At 38.9% G+C, this 17,980-nt stretch overlaps 1 protein-coding gene across 3 annotated transcripts in view; it reads right to left on the bottom strand.

Moving 5' to 3' along the window:
* TUB (TUB bipartite transcription factor) overlaps nucleotides 1-17,980 on the bottom strand; it is a 94,593-nt gene that overhangs the window by 44,354 nt on the left and 32,259 nt on the right. For all 3 annotated transcript variants that reach the window (XM_072864768.1, XM_072864767.1, XM_072864769.1), the window contains exons 2-3: nucleotides 8,570-8,621; nucleotides 6,998-7,160 (exon numbers count right to left, since the gene is read on the bottom strand). In XM_072864768.1, coding sequence (XP_072720869.1) covers nucleotides 6,998-7,160; nucleotides 8,570-8,621 — 215 coding nt within the window. The remainder of the gene's footprint in view (nucleotides 1-6,997; nucleotides 7,161-8,569; nucleotides 8,622-17,980) is intronic.

Below are 17,980 nucleotides of genomic sequence, written 5' to 3' on the forward strand. Positions count from 1 at the left end.
CAGTGCAAGGAAATATTTGTATTAGTTTTATATAGACAATAAAATTAGTTAAATACAAGGGCCTGAATTAGGGCGAGGACTCTGGTATGTTAGGTACTATTTAATCACATACAAAGATTTGATTTCTGCTTCAAAATGCTTATAATCAAATGCATTACCCCTGCAACTAGTAACTTACAGTCAGATTCCAGGTTCCCAAAAAATTATATTGCTCATAAATTCCCTATGGCTCCTTGCAGTTTATGTATCTAACACTGGTGTGTTGATCAGGCTGATTTTACAAAGGTGAAAATACTTGTGAGTGAAACTGAATGTGAACGAGCTCAGAAAAAAGGAACAAGTGTACCTGAGAACGTGGTGCTGCTTAAGGACATTATCAAAAGCTCATTGCTATAAGGAGATTTCCTCAGAAAGAACAAAGGAGGGAATGAAACAAAAGATTCTTCTTAACCCCCAGATATCTGCTGTCTGCCCTCAGGGAGGGGGAAAGAAAAGGGAGCATGTGAAATGGAGAGTTAATAGCGATGAATTAGACTCTTTGGGAAAGCAGACAACTAATAATGAAAGCAAAAAATATCCATGAAAACCCTATGCCAGGAAGGACAATAAGAAATTACGTAGTTATTTTGTGTATCGGGGCCCTGAGGGCATGAGTAGGCTTTAATTGCCCTGACAAGCCTCCCTGGGGGCTTCTACCCACACCCTGCCCGTTGCCCACCAGCTCTATTTCGGCTCAGCCCAGGGCTATGCTGAAATACGCGTGCTGCTTCCCAGCTGTGTCTCCTGGGAGGACCCTGGCACGACGCTGTAGGGAGCTCATCTGCTCGATGCACCCCTTGTACGTACACTGCAGCCTTGTCTCCTGGCCCCGTCTCCTTTCTGCCCTGACTGGCACCCTGGAGGGCCCTGGCCCCGGTTCACCGCTTGCTGTGTCTGGGACCGCTGAGGATCCTGTTAGCAGCGGCCAGCTCTGCCAGCCATCTTCGGAGCCTGTGGGATGGTGCCCCATCTTGCGAGGGCATTGCCCGTGCTGGGGTCACCCTCACCTCCTGGCCCCTTCTGCTCCCCAACACAGAGATTGTCAGAGGACAGAAAATAATAGCTAGTTGTGAAGTGCTAACTGAAAGTAAATATACTTTAAGTGGAACTTTGAAGCAGAGAGAAGGGAGTTTTTCAAGCAATTGTGAGCAATTGTCTCTAAACTTCCTTCTCAAATCTTTCAGTAGCAAGAACCACAAAAAGACCTCTGAACCACTTGCACCCGCTGCTCTCTGATCGTTGCTGCCAGATTAGTTTGTTTATTTTGGAAATGTACTAGCGCAGTAAGGACTGCTGATAAATCAAAAAGATGCTTTAAAGGATGAAGGTGAAGAGACTGCAGCTGAAAGGGAGATTTCAGAATATATGCTTATTGGAAGTTAAGTATTTTGCCCACATGATACTTGGAGTGCTGCCTGATCTCTCGGTATTAATAGTCTTGTTCACAGAACATTCCTTGCTATCTTCAAAAAATAAACTAATACCTTTTCATTTCAAGGTCAGTGGAAAACAAGGATGGAGAGACACTGTTTTGATGAACATGCAAATATGTTTTTTTAAATGAATGGTTAACTGATATCATCTTATAAAGTTGACAGCTTGATAGTCATCAGAAAACTCTCTCTCATCATTCATGTAAAAGAGCAGAATGACACGTCCAATTTAACAATCCAGAGCTATGACTTGTCATCAGAAGTCTGTTCAACACACCACACAACCATTACATCTAGATGTGCTGCCAAATGTCAAAGAAGGAAAGTAAGAAAGTAATTTTGCCTTTTTACACATGGTTAATCTAAATGTCTAAATTGGAAGTTGCCATGAAAATTACTCTGAGAGTATCTAATTGAAAACATTTTTAATTTCAAGTCTTTAAAAAAGGAAAAAAAAAGCCACAGCTGCAACAAAGTATGGTAATATTAATGAAAGCATATCTGGCACTCATTCAAATCCCTGCCTTCCTCAGTGCTGTGAAAAGAAAAACTGCTCCCCAATGGAAATTCACCATTTTCACAGAAGTAAAATTACTCTTCTCTGTAAAAATGGGCTTTCATAATTTGCATCAAATGTAATTAAATAATGTAATTAAATTGTTGCAGTAACTAGTGTGTCTCTGCATGCTACTTGGCTCCAGGAACACTCAGTATGTATTTGCAATCCAGATTGAAAAGAACTGTACTCATAGCAGAATTTTGCAATGTCATACCAGGCTAAAATGTTTCTTCAGGTTTTCAACAAACTTCACAAAATAAGTGGTGTAGAGATAGATGAAAACAAACCAGCAAATGTGACTGTGAGGCATTACAGAATGGCAAGCAAAATTTAATAAAAACTTTAAACAAACAGGTAGCAATATGTCCTTATGAAGGACACCGAATTGAAAATAAACAAGAACACAAGAAAGAGAGGACAAAGCAATTTGTAAGTGATCTCTCCTACACAGAAGGATTAAATTTATTCCAGTGAATAAATGACTTTGTTGTCTTTTATATACAATGTAAACTTAATAGCAATACAAAATGTTGTTATTGGTTCTTATTTTGCTATTTATAATGATGAAATAGCGATGAAGTTGCATTTGGTACTGCAAGAGAGAGAGGCGTTATTTGTAATAGTAACAACTGGAGCCAAACCTCATGGAAGTTAATGGAAGGATACCTATCGCTTCAAATGGCAGGCAGATAATTTAGGGTCTAACCTACAAGTATGGTCCCAAAACTATATTAATACCTCCATTGGGGGGGAGAAAAGGAGAAAAAAAAGGGGGGGGGGAGGACACTGCATTCATCATTTTACATGAACAGTTTCTTTTACCTCCATACACTCAGCTTTGTCCTGGACTTATCTAGAAATACTGCCATGAAACTATTTCTACTACTGTGCCTATGTTCCTAGATGCACAGATTACAAAACAAGAGATGCTGTTCCCATGAAATGTATCTATATAATCCTTTCCAAGCAACAAAAGCAATTTTCTGCACGCTTGGTCCTACCTGATCTACAGACACTGACAGGCAAGCACTGTGTTACCTAACTGGCTAATACGTGAGCTCAGACTAACCACTTATGGACCAGAGTGCCAAGGATTCATTTTACGTCAGGTTGGCCTGTTCAACCTAATTCATGTCAGTTCCCAGAGATAACTCAAATACTTTTGTTGTTATTACTTAATTAGGCATTATGCCAACAACCAAAAGGTTTTTAAAAGGTATACTACATGCAAGTCATTGACAAGCTACAGCATCTGAAAACGTTTACCTGTAGGTGAAACATGAGCAGGAACTAAGAAATTATCTGTCTGGAGACCTGTGCATGGTGCATTCTGCAGAGCCACTTCCTCAGTGGAAGGGCACCCATCTCCTTAAAAGTCTCACGGCACCCAGAGAAATTGCTAGTAACACTTGGCAGGGAACAGAGATACCATTTCATCCTACCAACATGTCACCTCACTGCTTTGAAGGTACCTAGGAAAAAGTACGGTGATCCTGGCAATACTCCTCCTTACTCTGTGGAGACAGGCTTTCAGCAGAGCCATTTCTTTATTTATTAAACTAACAAAAAAGAAACTCAGAAGAGCCCTGCACCTGCTCAGTTTCATGCTGAATTCAACTGGTCCCAGCATCTTCAATCCTGAGCAACACAAGTGTGGGAAAGCCACATCTGTATTATCCCCTTTGTGAGCTGCCCCAGCTGAGCTCAGTCACAGCCCTTAATTAATATCCCTCCATCCTATTGCATCTGAGATTTATTTGCACTTCCCTTCAGGTTCAAGCTAGATGAAGCAAAATACATGTGCAGCCAGAGAACTAGCAGCAATCACACTGCAACTCCCTGAAGAGGTTCCAAAGCAGCTAAGGACTCCTTTATGTGGAAAAACTTAGGATCAGCTTTACTAGCGAAATGTGCTGTTCCACTATACCTACCTACAAATAGCTCACCAGGCTGATGTTCTATTCCAGAACAAAAGTGACTTTGACTTTTTACTCTACACTCTGATAATTATTCTGGAATAATGAAATGAGTTTTTATTCCAGAGTAGAGTTGCCCACCAAGGAACCATTGCAGCACAGATAACTGCATCAGAATAAGCTATGGCAGTGTATGAAAGAAAATTTCCCAGTGCAGAAAGCCTAACATCTCAGAATTGCTGAGATGTTATCTCTGACCTACTTTCCTCAAAGTACCATAGAGATACCTCCACACAGGCATCCAATTATTTGTTGAAATCAACAAGTACTTTTGTGCTACACAGAATTAGTACAAGGAAAAAAAGAGACTAGAGGAGGATGATAGGTGGAAAGAAGTGTTCTTTTTGTAGCATTTGCAGTACAGGAATTGATTTCACAAACATGCTCATCCAAGCAATGTAGTTCATTCAGTAGACCGTCAACTCCCCTCAAAGAGTCATTCTTAACTTAAAATCAGCATGCCCATAACAGAAACAAATGAACGGAAAAGAGCAGAATAGTTCTTTAGAAACAGCCCAGCTGTCTCATGCATCCGACACTCCCACATACAAACGTTTTCATTGAAGGGAAAAAAAGTGCCAACCCTGAAGCTGAATACCATAGTTAAAAATGGCCATCAAAACCTAACTACATACCATGCAAACAGTGTAACCTAAGACACTAAGCACATTCCCAGAGAAGACCACAACAAAAAAGGACACTTCTGGAGGTCTTCCAATATTTTCAAAAGCAATGTTCCTAACAAAGGATTTTACAAGGCAATAAAACACTTTAGTAGGTAATTAAATTCTCCTAAGTTGGCTTTTGCTAACTGCACAGTTTATTACAAGGACAGCTGTCCCCAGGAATTAACAAACTCTGGGTTGAACATGAGAAACATTACTATATTTTTTGCTTCTCTGAAACCTTGTGAAATCTTGAAGGGGTTTGAGAGACAAATTTAGAACAAACTGATTTACGGAGAATAAACTAGTAAGTATTCCAGTAAATGGTGTGGTGTGGTATAACATTACAGGAAGGGTCACTTTTACCTTAAGAGCACAGTTAATCTCCCTTAAGTCAGAAAGTCCACTCTGGTGCAAACTGTTGCAAAATTTAGCTCAGTTAGAGCAGATATGAAATTTGATACCATTTATGGGACGATAATGTCTGTTTCTCTGATCTGTGAAAATTAAAACCTTGTTCAACTGACAATACAGAAGGTTTAGTATATGATGGCACCTCTGTACCATAAGATACTATCTCTTAGAACAGTTCTGTACCTTTGATAAGCTATTGAGTGACAGAGGAAAGAGAGAAAAATTCTGTTTTCTCTGATTAAAAAATTAAAAAATCTCAAATTCAAATTCTACGCTAAATCAAATTCTTAGGTCAGACTGGAAAGAAGTTTAGTTTAATCTTAAAAATTTTCTTCCCAGACCTTGAGAAAAAGACAGTAAAGAGAGAGTAATATTACTAATGCTTTTAATATTTATTAGAAAAACATAATTAAAATAATACTAAGAGAAAAAATAATGCTCCATCTGAAATCACTTATGGTAGCCTATCTGCTTGCAGAAGCAAGATAAAAAAGGTCCAATATTAATGAAGCCTTAGCATTTAATCAATGCAATTTCCAGTTTCTAACAATAAACTCTGTAGCTGTAACCACACCAAAAAATTCTACCAATTGCAAACCGGGGTAGAGACTCTGAAACCTGCTTTTCTCACAGCATGATTAGTTAGTCCAGTAAATACCTGCCATCACCTTGTTGAAAGATGTGACCACCAACTGAAAATGAAATGATAGGACAAATGAAAAGTATAGCATGTGCAGTATACTTGATAGAGATCTGAACTGAATGATGAATTAAGTTTTTGTTTGTTTGTTTAAGACTAGGATACTGGTTGGCTTGGGTTTTTTTTCCAGAGGTAGATTCACAAAGGCATCTTAGGTTTTGGGTTTTAGACATTAAACCTTAAGTACTCTGCCACCTAGTAGCATTCCCAACCTGAAAACAGCCAACTGCATTGCCAGTACCAGTAGATTTCAGCTCATGTCCTCCACTCTCTTTTTTTCCTTGTACTGAGTCTGTGTAGCACATACCCATCAATACTCAGGGAAGGGGAAGCCTTTTGCTATTGAGGCTTATGAATCCCTTATGAATCAAATTTGACTTAATGATCTGCAAAACAAGAAAATCTGAAAAATACTGTTCCCTATAACTTTTGGAGGTGTTAGCAACCTGGAATGAGATCTACAAGGGTTCAATATTGAACAAGGGTTACCCAAACTTCCCTCTTGGAAATCCTGAGGAAAAGTATGCACCTAACCTCGTTAGGGGCCCAACACGCATGGGCCGTGTGAGCACAGAACTAAGTAACTACTGGTTTCCCTAGGATTTATTTCTGATTATTAAATTCTTTGAAGTCTAACAATACAAAAATGGCATTATAATTTTTTCCCTATGGCTGTGATATCCGAAGTGTCTCTGTCCCTTCTGGATTCTGTAAAAGCGTAGACCACATTGTACAAGCTTGAAATGTTCTTCTCTACCTACTCACCTATTTTAATGAAATTTGCAGAAACACAGTATCTTTGAAACTATTATATCCAAACTTAGCTGAAATTAGTTAACAGTTTTCAAATTGATCATTAACACTGTCAGGCTTAAGCAAAATTATGTACAGAGGAATACACAGAGTGGAATAGCATAAGCTTTACTTCAGTAGGAACCAAGGCTGAAGACACTTAAATATTCATGGCAGAAGGGACAAGCCACTGTCTGTTCCCCATAGCACTGAAATGGCAGCTAGTTACCTCACTCCCTCCTGTTAGGCTAGCATTGCAAGTTCTGATGTTTTTATCCCCAAACACAAGTGAAGGATATCAGTTATCTACTAAAAAATCCAAAACAACAACCTTTATTCTCGTTAGCATAAATGTAACATGGACAGCATCATACTATGACTTGCAGTAAATATACATGCAATAGATCATAATCATATACCATGATATATGGTGCTGCTGTTGCTGTTAAGATACGATTCAACCAATGGTGCTTGTTCTTCCGAATGTTTCATTCTGCGTGTTCTTGTGCGACTGTCCACATTGGACTGAACCATTAATGGCTCCTGGCGCTTTTTTTTCTGCTTCTGTTCTAGCAATGCTCGCTGAGGAAAATACAAAGAAAAGCATCTGTTACTGGACTCCAAACAGTAGCAATCTATGATGAAAAACAATGGATATCTTTACACCTTCTCCAGTTTTCCAGTGGCAGTAGTTAGCAAGTAGGATATTGGGATATCGGGTTATAGGAAATCTTTCCAAAAAAACACAACCAACCCACTGCTAAAACACCTTCTGCTGAAAGCAGCAAATAATTAAAATAGGTCTTTCTGAGCAGCCTACCAGCTGTCAGAGCTTGCTTGGAAATAACCCGTGGGAAAACAACAGTGTGAGATTACTGGCTGTGAAGCAATGGGAGGGTAAGCAAGGGCATGAGGCAGAGATGCCAATTTAAGTTTCTGTAAATTAAAAGCAGGTAATCTGCAAACTAGAATCAAGTGATAATGCTGGACATGAGCCTAATTTAACAACTGTACAAGATGAACTTTAATTAAACACTTGAATTTCTCAGCTAGACCTGCTGAAAACCAAAACCTTCAGCATCTGATGGCAGCATAGGCACCTCTCTTTTTGAGCCCTCTTCCACAACCTCAGAGAAGTGAACTGTTAATTTTACTTATCCATTACCTTACCATTTCCCTGCTCCTGTACAGTGATTTTTTGCTTTTAGAAAGGAGATGGACTAAAACCAAAGAACAAGAATGGAGAGTGGACTGTTTCAGCTCCATAAGTTGTGTGGAACACCTCAACATGACTTCAAAATTATCAGAATCTAGTACAGGATTATGGCATTTGAAAATGAGATGCTGGTAGACATGCAAGCTGATAAAACAATGGGAAAAGAAATGTACAGAAAAACATAAAATTAAACTCACAAGGTTTAAGTATAAACATGACAAAGTTTTGTGAAAAGTGGACCACAGAAAAATCAAAGGAAAAGTGGAAACCTCAAACCCCATTAAAACTTGATGGCAAAATTTCCTGAGATTTAACAGGAGAGATTCTGAATCACCTTCTTGTACAAGTTGTGTAGGAATACAGTAGCAAAATAGGCAACATAGCACATAGTGCCACTAGTTTACAGCCACAAGGGCTAAATCCATGGAATGAAAAGGAAAATATGTAGAAACTTTGTGGTAAACCTCTGTTGGCTGGCATGTCTGCCAGAATCTCTTGTCCTTTCTGGTCCATCAAAGGGGTAACAAACACACTGTAAGTCAGCTTAAAACAAGTCCAAGGCAGTGGAAATGAGAGTCACTCAAACCACAGTTGTAAGAAAAATTCTAATGGACGTTAGACTTCTAAGAAAGCTGTAACCTCCACAGACCTCTCTTTTGCATTCCCTAATCAGAGGATGCAATTTTCTATCAATTACCAGATACATACGTCAGTGATTTCATTACTCCAAGATCTAGACTTCAGAGAGCAAGTAGGTCCCCCTCCAAAATCTTACCTGCCTGTCAAGCTTCTGCTGACGCAGGCTGCTCCCCTCATCATCCAGAACGCTGCAAAGACAAAGAGTATGTAATTGGAACAAATTTATCACTCAAAACAACACCTAACAGCAATCACTGGAGCAAACTCTTGCAGGAGTTATCCATATAAAACTCCATGGAAGTTTGCCTGCCCTAACCTGCAAAAGTTGGCTCAAGAGAATTTAAATGCAGTCCATGAAAAACTGAAAAATTCTGGTTCACATAAACTTCAATAAAAATATATATTCATCCAGTTCACAAAGAAATGCAAAAACCACAGTCTATAACTTGTTTTCTTCTCCACTGTCTTCTAATGCAAAATGTCAATGTATACAGCAACAGGGCTTGGTTGAAAATTTGCATATAAAGCATATAAAAAGTGAGGAGTGTAAGAGAGCTGCTTAGCAACTCAGCAGTATTTAAAATTATGTTAGGAAAATTAACTGTCTAATCTTTTGCACACTGAAAACTAGAATTTATTCCTGAATATCTGAAAAGTCACACTGATTGCCATGCACTTCAACTTTTAAAGACTGGGAAGACAAACAGTATTGTGCACTGCCATATTTCTTTCCATTAATTGTTGCAAGTTGGGAGATTAGCTCCTTCACATTCAATCATTTTCATTAATTAGATGTTAAAAACTAATGGCATTGAAATCAGAAAATTATTTTTGTGAAGTATTTTATCAAACTACTGACTACACTTTATTTTTCTGGAGAACAAAGGTCTCTATTGTAAGAACATTATGGTTAAACATTGAACATCATAGATAATTAAATCTTTTAAACTGTAATGTATCATGTACAAGGAAAATATTTCTATAGAACTAAAAAAATAGCCTCTTACAAGTAGAATTCATTTTCTCTTACAACGCATTTTTATAAAAGATTAGCCCCTTTTTGATAATCACTCTTAACAATCAAAAAGAAAAAAGGAAAAAATCCAGGACAAACGAACCTGGATTCTGACCTACATACAAGCAAATTGTATTACAATGGAAATTTCATTTAAAAATGTGACTTCCCATGTATTAACATACACTCTTTAGGAGACAGTTAACATTATAGTAGAGTTAGATAGGATAGCTAATAAAGGCATGCAGAATGCCACCTCTCCAATGCCAGCATTATTGAAGACCTATAATTAGGCATTATTGGTAGCATCAGCCTTTTACAATTTATACTCAAGTTATATGTTACAAAAGGCTGTTGTTCCACAGAATGAAACTATGCTGTACAAGTACCTTGGGTATGAAATTACAGTCTCTCGTAGAGGTAACGCATTACTCATAGTCCACAAAAAAATTGAAGAAAACAACCCCTCACACTCACAAAAATATTCTGCTTTACACCAAGCACTCTTCATTTGATAAACTACAGAAACAATTTATAAAAAGAAGACACACATTCCTCCATGGTATACAATATCAGGTTTTTTTCAAGAGTGCTTCACTACAATTGCAATACATATTTGCTGCACTGCTAGAAAGTAAAACTACCCAAACGGATATCTTTGGCCAAACAATTGAGTAAAAGATGCCTAAGTATAAAGTTTCAGGTGTAATGGCCTGAACAAATCCTCCTAATTTAAGACAATGCTTGAAAAAAGCCAAAACCAGGTAATGATGCTAATACAGACCATAAGAACTGCAGAGGCAGCGATGCATATACAGCTGTAATACCCAGAGAGGTCAAGAGCCAATATTGCTCCATAACACCAGTCATTTGCAGAGGTAAGGAGAAAACTCTGGTCTCTTCTCATCTTCTGCTTTATAAATCAGACTATGCTGACTCCCTCAGATATGTTAAATGAGCTATATATACACCTCAGACATTCCCATAAACCACCAGTTCAGTAATTATCTTTATGTGAATATAATGGTTTTCAGGATTATGCTGGATTGGCTATAATTCTAAATTCTGTATCACAGACAAGGTCTCCAAGCACTCTGGATGACTCTAGCTTCCTCTGCTTTCCCATCACACCGTATCCTGACATAACATGCTGCATGGAACAAGGGAGCAGGGAAATGTTCTTGGTCGGGTTCTAAACCTTACCTGTGACTCCCTGGGAAGCCACAACAAGCTAAATTCAGGTTCAAGTAAACAAGCACAGCTCCCTCAGGTCTCTTTATGCCCAACCTTACCACAGTAAACATGGCAGGTTAAGTAACACCATAGCAAACACCAGTCAGAGAAAGGGTGTCATTTGCATTGATTCAGCATTCCACGAATGCAAAGCAACTACCAGGCACACCAAAGGACTGCCAAAAAAATGAACCTCCATCCAAAAACTGTGGATGCTGTAACGTTAAAACACCTCTCCATATTGCCCTTCTACTGCAAGACATTGTTTTTAAAGCCTCTGAATATATACCATCAAAGCTGACACCAAAAGCAGCATGCCTTGAAAACCAGCTGACATGCTCGTCTGGAACTTCCAGGTCCTTCATTCTCTCACTTCATATTTTATAAAGTTCTGGGTTGTTTTCCACAATCCTTTTGTAAATATGCATTAACTACAAGCCTTGCATTATTTAAGCCATAACATTCAACAACTGAAATTGAACTCCAGCTTTCTTCAGTGATACTGAAGTTCAGTAGAATACAGTTATTTCAACAGTTCTCACCCCCTCCAGATTACTGGACTTGCACTAGAATGCCTTACTCCCACCAGACAGACACACCACTCCTTTGAATCCTCCACAGTGTAAAAAAGGCCTTAAAAGTAATCTCATTACCACCAACTCTGTCTATTTTAACAGTTACTCAATGCCAGTATCAGTGAAAAGCTGCAGTTCTGTCCTTTCTTGATGCCTAAATAATCATTATGCAAGTCCAAATAAAAAAAGGACCCGATTTAGCCTAAATATTCTGCTAGAATGGCAGAGCACTCTAGTTCAACACTGTGTACTTTGTTAATATTTTCTACAGGACTAGTGGACCTTGGAGTTGCTGATTACCAGCCAGTATTTCACATTCCCTGATTTTCAATGCAAGAACTCTCCTGAAACTGGCTGACTCCCAAGATTTGCTATTAAGGGACATCAGGTTTTTAATAAATAAATAAATAAATGGACAGATGGATGAATGAATAAATAAATAAATAAATAAAAATAATAAGCTTTTGTTTCCATAGCAATTCCATCAGGTCTTCACTCTTGCTGCCTTTAAAAACATCTGCAGTGGACTCTAAGATGCAAGTGTGTAACCACCACTGACTCTTTCTCACAGTTCAGTGAAGCCTTGCAGAAAGATTTAGCAGACAATCTTGCCACAGCGTCTGGCAGTCCATGCACTCTGACAGATGCTCCAGGGTCCAAGGCTGAAATCCAGAGAACCTACCCTATTCTTTCTTTGGAAAACACAGAAGTCTTGGAGCAGAAGCACAGCCTTTGCCCTTCCTGGTCTTTTAAAAGAACAAAAATCAATTGCTCTTTCCTCTGGAAGGGTTGTGCACATGGTGAGGTCCCAGCCTATCCTGCCCAGTTTCAGAAGTGGCCATGGTTTTGCTGCTCAGTGGTCCAAATAACTGGGATGGTCAGAGACGAAAGGCCCAGTACAGTGGAGAACTATGGCTGTAACATGGCAGCACCACTACAGGAAATAATCTCATAGAGAGCAAGGCTGTTAGAACAATTCTGCCTATACGTTTGATGTAATGCTAGAAAATCCCAGCAGCAGCATGAAATTCAGTCAGTCTTAATAGAGAAACTAACTTTATAATTCATGAAAATTGAAGAGAATGCATATATATTAACAATCTGATGAGCATGCTGAAGCATCCTGAAGATACAGCAAGGTTCAGTTTTACTCGTTTGATCAAGTATCATGTATCCACCTGGCATTTTGGCTATGGCTTTGACCCCATTTAAAACAAAAAGCAATTTTACACTATATATAATATTGTAAACAGCACTTCAGGTTTGCAGTAATAGTCTAGTCTAAATTCAGTTAACAAATCAGAGCTTGTATATATTTCCTCCAGGGAAGACCTATCCATCTATACATAACTTGAGCAACCCACCCATTAGAGCTTACTGGATGGGCTTAAGAAGTCAAGCCTATAGCTATATATCTTAAAGATTCATACTAGCAGCCTGGACCAAGGCTCACAGAGACTTAAGTATTAAATTTAGATAGCATATTTTCACATTTTAAAGATGGCATTTGATTCAAATATCCCCACCTCCTATTTTCTAAAGGGAAATACATTAGATGAACCTTTTTGTCAAAGTATTACTGTTCATACCACCTTTTTAAGACACAAAATCTATTTTACAGAGGCAGTGTCAACATTAAATTCAACTTACACAAAAATAACCAGGCTTTCTATACTGCTGCATGTCATAATAAAGTAAAAAATATAAGCAAGAATTTTAATATTCTAAGCTCTTCATAATCTATATTCCTTAAAAATCATTTAGAGAGACACCCAAGACCAATCAGGTTTTAAGGATGAAGCTTCATGATTACATGAAGCTCCACAATTTACTTCTGAGATGAAAGCAGGAGCTTCTGTAAATCAACATCTTGGTACATTTTACTGTAATTCCACATGGACTGATTTTGATTTAACTAAAACCTTAAAAGCCTTAATTGAAATAACAACATTTCACAGCAAGTACTTCACCTTTATTCTTTGAACATGCAACCTGCCCACATTTCAGTAAGCCATTGCAAGAAAAATAGCTAGGAAGAAATGTTTTCAATTAGAATGTGCAAGATGCATGTAGTCACTGATTTTATTTATTTTTTTAAAAGAAAAAGTCTGATACAGTAAAGCAGCTCTATGGTTTCTGCCTGACAAATGAGGCAATATTTTTGTTCCTTCCTGACACTGCTTCATAAAGGAACATTTTCTATGATAATACCTTTTTTACCAGAACAAAGGTCCAAAATCACATCTATCACATCTTTGCAGCCCAGCACTAATTGCAGTGGGAAGTGTTCCTGGTCAAACAAGCAAAGACATATACTACCAATAAACTTCCACACACTGTTTAAAAGTGTCACCCTTGTATTTTCTCATTCTGCTGCTTCATGATAATACATTACTAACAGCAGCACCCAAAAACTCTACATGAAATCAGGGACCTTTGCACAAGCAAAATGAATGTATATAGTCAGGGAAAATTCCTGAAACAAACAGTTCACATGATAAAAAGATGAGGAATTGGATAAGAAAATATTACTCCCATTTACAACACTAAACCAGAAGCAACGGAAAGTTAGAGGAGATATTTTCATCTCGAGTTTCTTCTGCCATATTGTCAACTGCAATTCAAAAACAATGGATGATCAAACCAGATAGAAAGAAAAAAAATACACCATACCAGACTAATCTTCAAGATCACTCAGATCTTTTCCATGCACTCTTGTTGTGAAGAAAGCTGGTATGTTGCTGTGCTAGGAGACACAGGTTATGGGATCTTTTAGCACAAGGCTGACTCAAAAGGACAAGAATGGGTGTAACATGCCATTTGAACATTACAAAGTCTCTAAAAACATATGAAATAAAATTCCTGCAAAGAGATAGCACTTGGCTTATTGGATTCTATCTGTCATATTCACCCAGTTTACACTTCTCTATAATCTCTATACTTCCATAAAACCCAACTGCTCTGGATAATGTTACTGTTAAGTCTTTAGGAACAAGCTTTCCAGCAGCACTGATGAAATGCTACTGTAAAAGCCCATTAACAGGGTCAGGGACCTGCAGGCTGAAGTCATGCTCCAGAGGGAATGGCCCACAGTTAGGTTCTTCAAAGTGAAATTAAATGAATTCCTAACCCGTGAAGCCAGCAATCTCTATAAAGTCTCAACACCTGCAAGTCCCCACATAAAATAAGGTCGGCTCCTCCATGTACACCATATGCTAAGTTCACCAGAAGCCTCCCGGGAGAACATTATTATATGAGACACACACCCTAATCAAAGACTTTTAAATAAAACAAATCACTGAAAGACTGAGAGGGCTCCCCTCATGCTAGGAATCATCAAGGTTTTCTGACCCCAAAGCAGTCGCTCAGTCACCCAATTTAGAGTAAAACCTGCAATTACTATCTTCATGGTAAAAATGCCATCGTAAAAAGCTACTATCTTTATGATATCTTTATGATAAACTTCCTTCCTGGGCCATCTAAGCAAGCAAAAGTCTGGCCATCTTCTTCATTGAGGAGCAGCCCAAGGACTTTCAATCTTAGTTTCCTCTTCTACTGCCAACAGCAGCAACAGCAGAAGCTCTTGGATTTCTCCTATGCCATACTCATACAGCAGAGCAGGCAACAGCCTACCATTACTGGTACACCTACCAGTTACCACTGAACTGACCAGTAAAGTACAGACACCGCAACTGCTACAGAAATTAAGATTGCATTTCTTCATGTGAAGTTTCAGAGGAATAAAATTGTTTCACTGTGAATCTTGCACAATAAATAAAAGCATGCCTGTCCAGGAATACAGCATTGCCCCCCCTGCCCACGCAGCTGTTCTGAAGACCCTTAAAAAGACTAAAAGAGATAAAGCAAAAGGAGAGGGAAAAAAAGGCAGGAATATGAATACAGATATTTGTATCAGAATTATCAGCACCAAGTCAGCCACAAAACACAAGAAGATGCAGAGGATCATACATGGTGCCAAAGATCCAAATGGCACTAAAAGTAATGCCTACAGGGCAGATGGCTAAAAATAGAGACTGAATTTATAGTTGCACAAATAATTACAGAACCAAATGATTTATTTTCTTTTCAAATCCTGGCTGGGAAACTAGCTTAAAAATCAGTAAATGAACAAGACCTTCCTGAATTGTTGGTCCTATTTGCTTCAGTAAGGTTTATCTAAATGTCCATTATACATTAAGATCTATGACACTCATTATGCCTGTCCAACAGTTCTGATTTGGGGATTTAAAAAGAACAACAAAAAACATTTTAGCACTCTATATTTTTCCAGTAAGTCAATGCAAAACATTATTTGTTAATGTTTTTCTCTTCCATCCCTCCTCAGTCATATGGTAAGTATTTGCACCTGGGCAAGAGATAACACCTTTATCAATGACCTAGAGGAGACAACTGAGTGTACCCTTATCACATTCGCAGAGATGACAAGTGGGGGACCAGTCAATCCCAGGGCAGGGCTGCCGTCCAGAGGGACCCTGACAGGCTGGAGGAATGGGTCGACAGGAGCCTTATGGAATTTAACAAGGACAAACACAAAGCCCTGCACCTGGGAAGGAAGACTCCCCTGCAACAATATGGGCTGGGGACCGCCTGCCCAAATAGGACCTGGGTTCTTGGTGGACAGTGAGCTGGACATGAGCCAGCAGTGTGCCTGGCAGCAAAGGCAGCCAACAGCATCCTGGGCTGTATTGGCAGGAGCATGGCCATTAGATCAAGGGACGTGATTGACAGCCTTCCTTTTCTCTGCACTTGTGAGACCCCATATAGAAAACTGCATCCAGTTTTGAGCCCCCTGGTTACAAGAAAGATGTTGATGAACTGGAGCAAGCCCAAAGGAGGGTAACCAAGGAGGTCTGGGAGCTGGGCTGGAGCACTTGTCCTGTGAGGTTGAGGGAGCTGGTCTTGTTCAGCCTGGAAAAAGGATGGCTTTGGAGAGACCTAATCATAACCTTCTAATACCAGGCAGTCTGGAAAGGTTGTGCAGTCTCCATCCTTGGTGTTTTCAAGACCCATATGAATAAAGCCCTGAGCAACCTGGTCTGACCTCACAGCTGACCGTGCTGTGAGCAGGACATTGGACTGGAGAACTCCAGAGATCCCTTCCAGCCTTCAGAAGTCCCTTCCAGATTCTATGAACAGTGCCCTCCTTTTCCATGTCACACAGAACTAAAATATCAGTGTTCCAACTGAGCTACATGGCAGATTATACAAGCAGATTAACTGAAAGAAAATGTAACAGGAACACACATTCACAATTTTTTTCTTAATTCCACATAGATAATTGTTAAGCTAAACTCCATCCAAATCCTGAGCATGACCACACAACTGTATTTTTGCTCTGTTTTAATTAGCACAGTTCATCAAAATAGATCTCCAATTATTACAACTTCAGGGGTATATGAAACCAACAGAAATTGTAGAAATCAAGTTTTCTAAATGTTTCACTCAGAACAAGTTTAAAAAAAATAATCATCAGAGTCAGGTAAAAATATATTGGAAGATGAGTGTATTACAGAATAGATACAACCAAGCACTGACCAAGAGCAAACAGCCCAACAGACTCTCAGTGCTGAAGGGAACAACAGGAGCTCTACAGATACTGTAGATATGCTTTGTATTAATGAGATCCAGCTTTGAGTTCAATCAGAAAACTGCTATTCACCTTCCGAGAACAAAAATGAAGTCACTGGGAAAAAGAAACTGCAGTTTAGGATCTGAAATGTCTAGGATGACAGCTTTCAGTGAGGATGGTAAGAAGCCAGGAAAAGATCTAATGAGAGGAAAAGCAAAACCATTCCCTAAAGCATATTGCATGTTTTAAATAACCTGAACTACAGGGCTGCCGCTATTGCCCTGGAAAGATCAGTTGAACTAATATTTGTACAGATTCATTCACTGCAATTACACAGAGGTGAATAAGCACACAGCAGTAAATTGCAGGTAATGAAAATAACACCTAAGGGAAGAGTGGATGGCTGGGCTATTTCTTGCCCTCCCTCAACACACACAAACTCTGAACACAATGTTAGAAAGAAAATCTACGTCCCAAAAGAGATAAGTGAATTTAATAAACATTAATGATGGAGCACAAAACACAATAGCCTTTGGGTATTATGTGAGCTATGCTAAAATTGTATTTAAAGCAGATTGATGAGAAGTGGCTGAATAGGAGCAAATTGGGAAGGAAAAAAAAAAACCCTGACCTGGAGATTCACTACCTGCAATGCAGATGGATCCAGATGACAAATGACATGACTTTCAGGACGTGCGTCTATTGAAAACGCATCGCTGCCAGCCACAGGAAAGATCCAGCCCTAACTGGCAGTCTGATTTCTCTTTCAGTACCAAAATTCAACCAATCTCAATCATTAAAACAGTAAAATATATGCACAGACGAAAGCAACCCATTAATGTAAAAAGCATCCGGCCACAACAAACAGTAAATTAAATGAACAGAAACTAGGGAAAAGTATTGTCTGGATAAGGAGACTGCACTTACACATACACTGTAGAACAAGAGTTCTCCACCTGGACCTCAGAGGACCACAACGACTCTCCCATTCCACTACTGCTGCACTGGTAAAAGATGTCACCTAGAGCAGACCTCTGTGATTCTGATATGGAAAAGACTGTGACTGCAATCAAGAGAAAACCTGTGTAAGATGACTGCTGGCTCCTTTCCCTCCCTCTCTTATACCTCTTCTAT

Source organism: Ciconia boyciana, chromosome 6 (assembly GCF_034638445.1).
Source record: "Ciconia boyciana chromosome 6, ASM3463844v1, whole genome shotgun sequence".
Classification (NCBI taxonomy): domain Eukaryota; kingdom Metazoa; phylum Chordata; class Aves; order Ciconiiformes; family Ciconiidae; genus Ciconia; species Ciconia boyciana.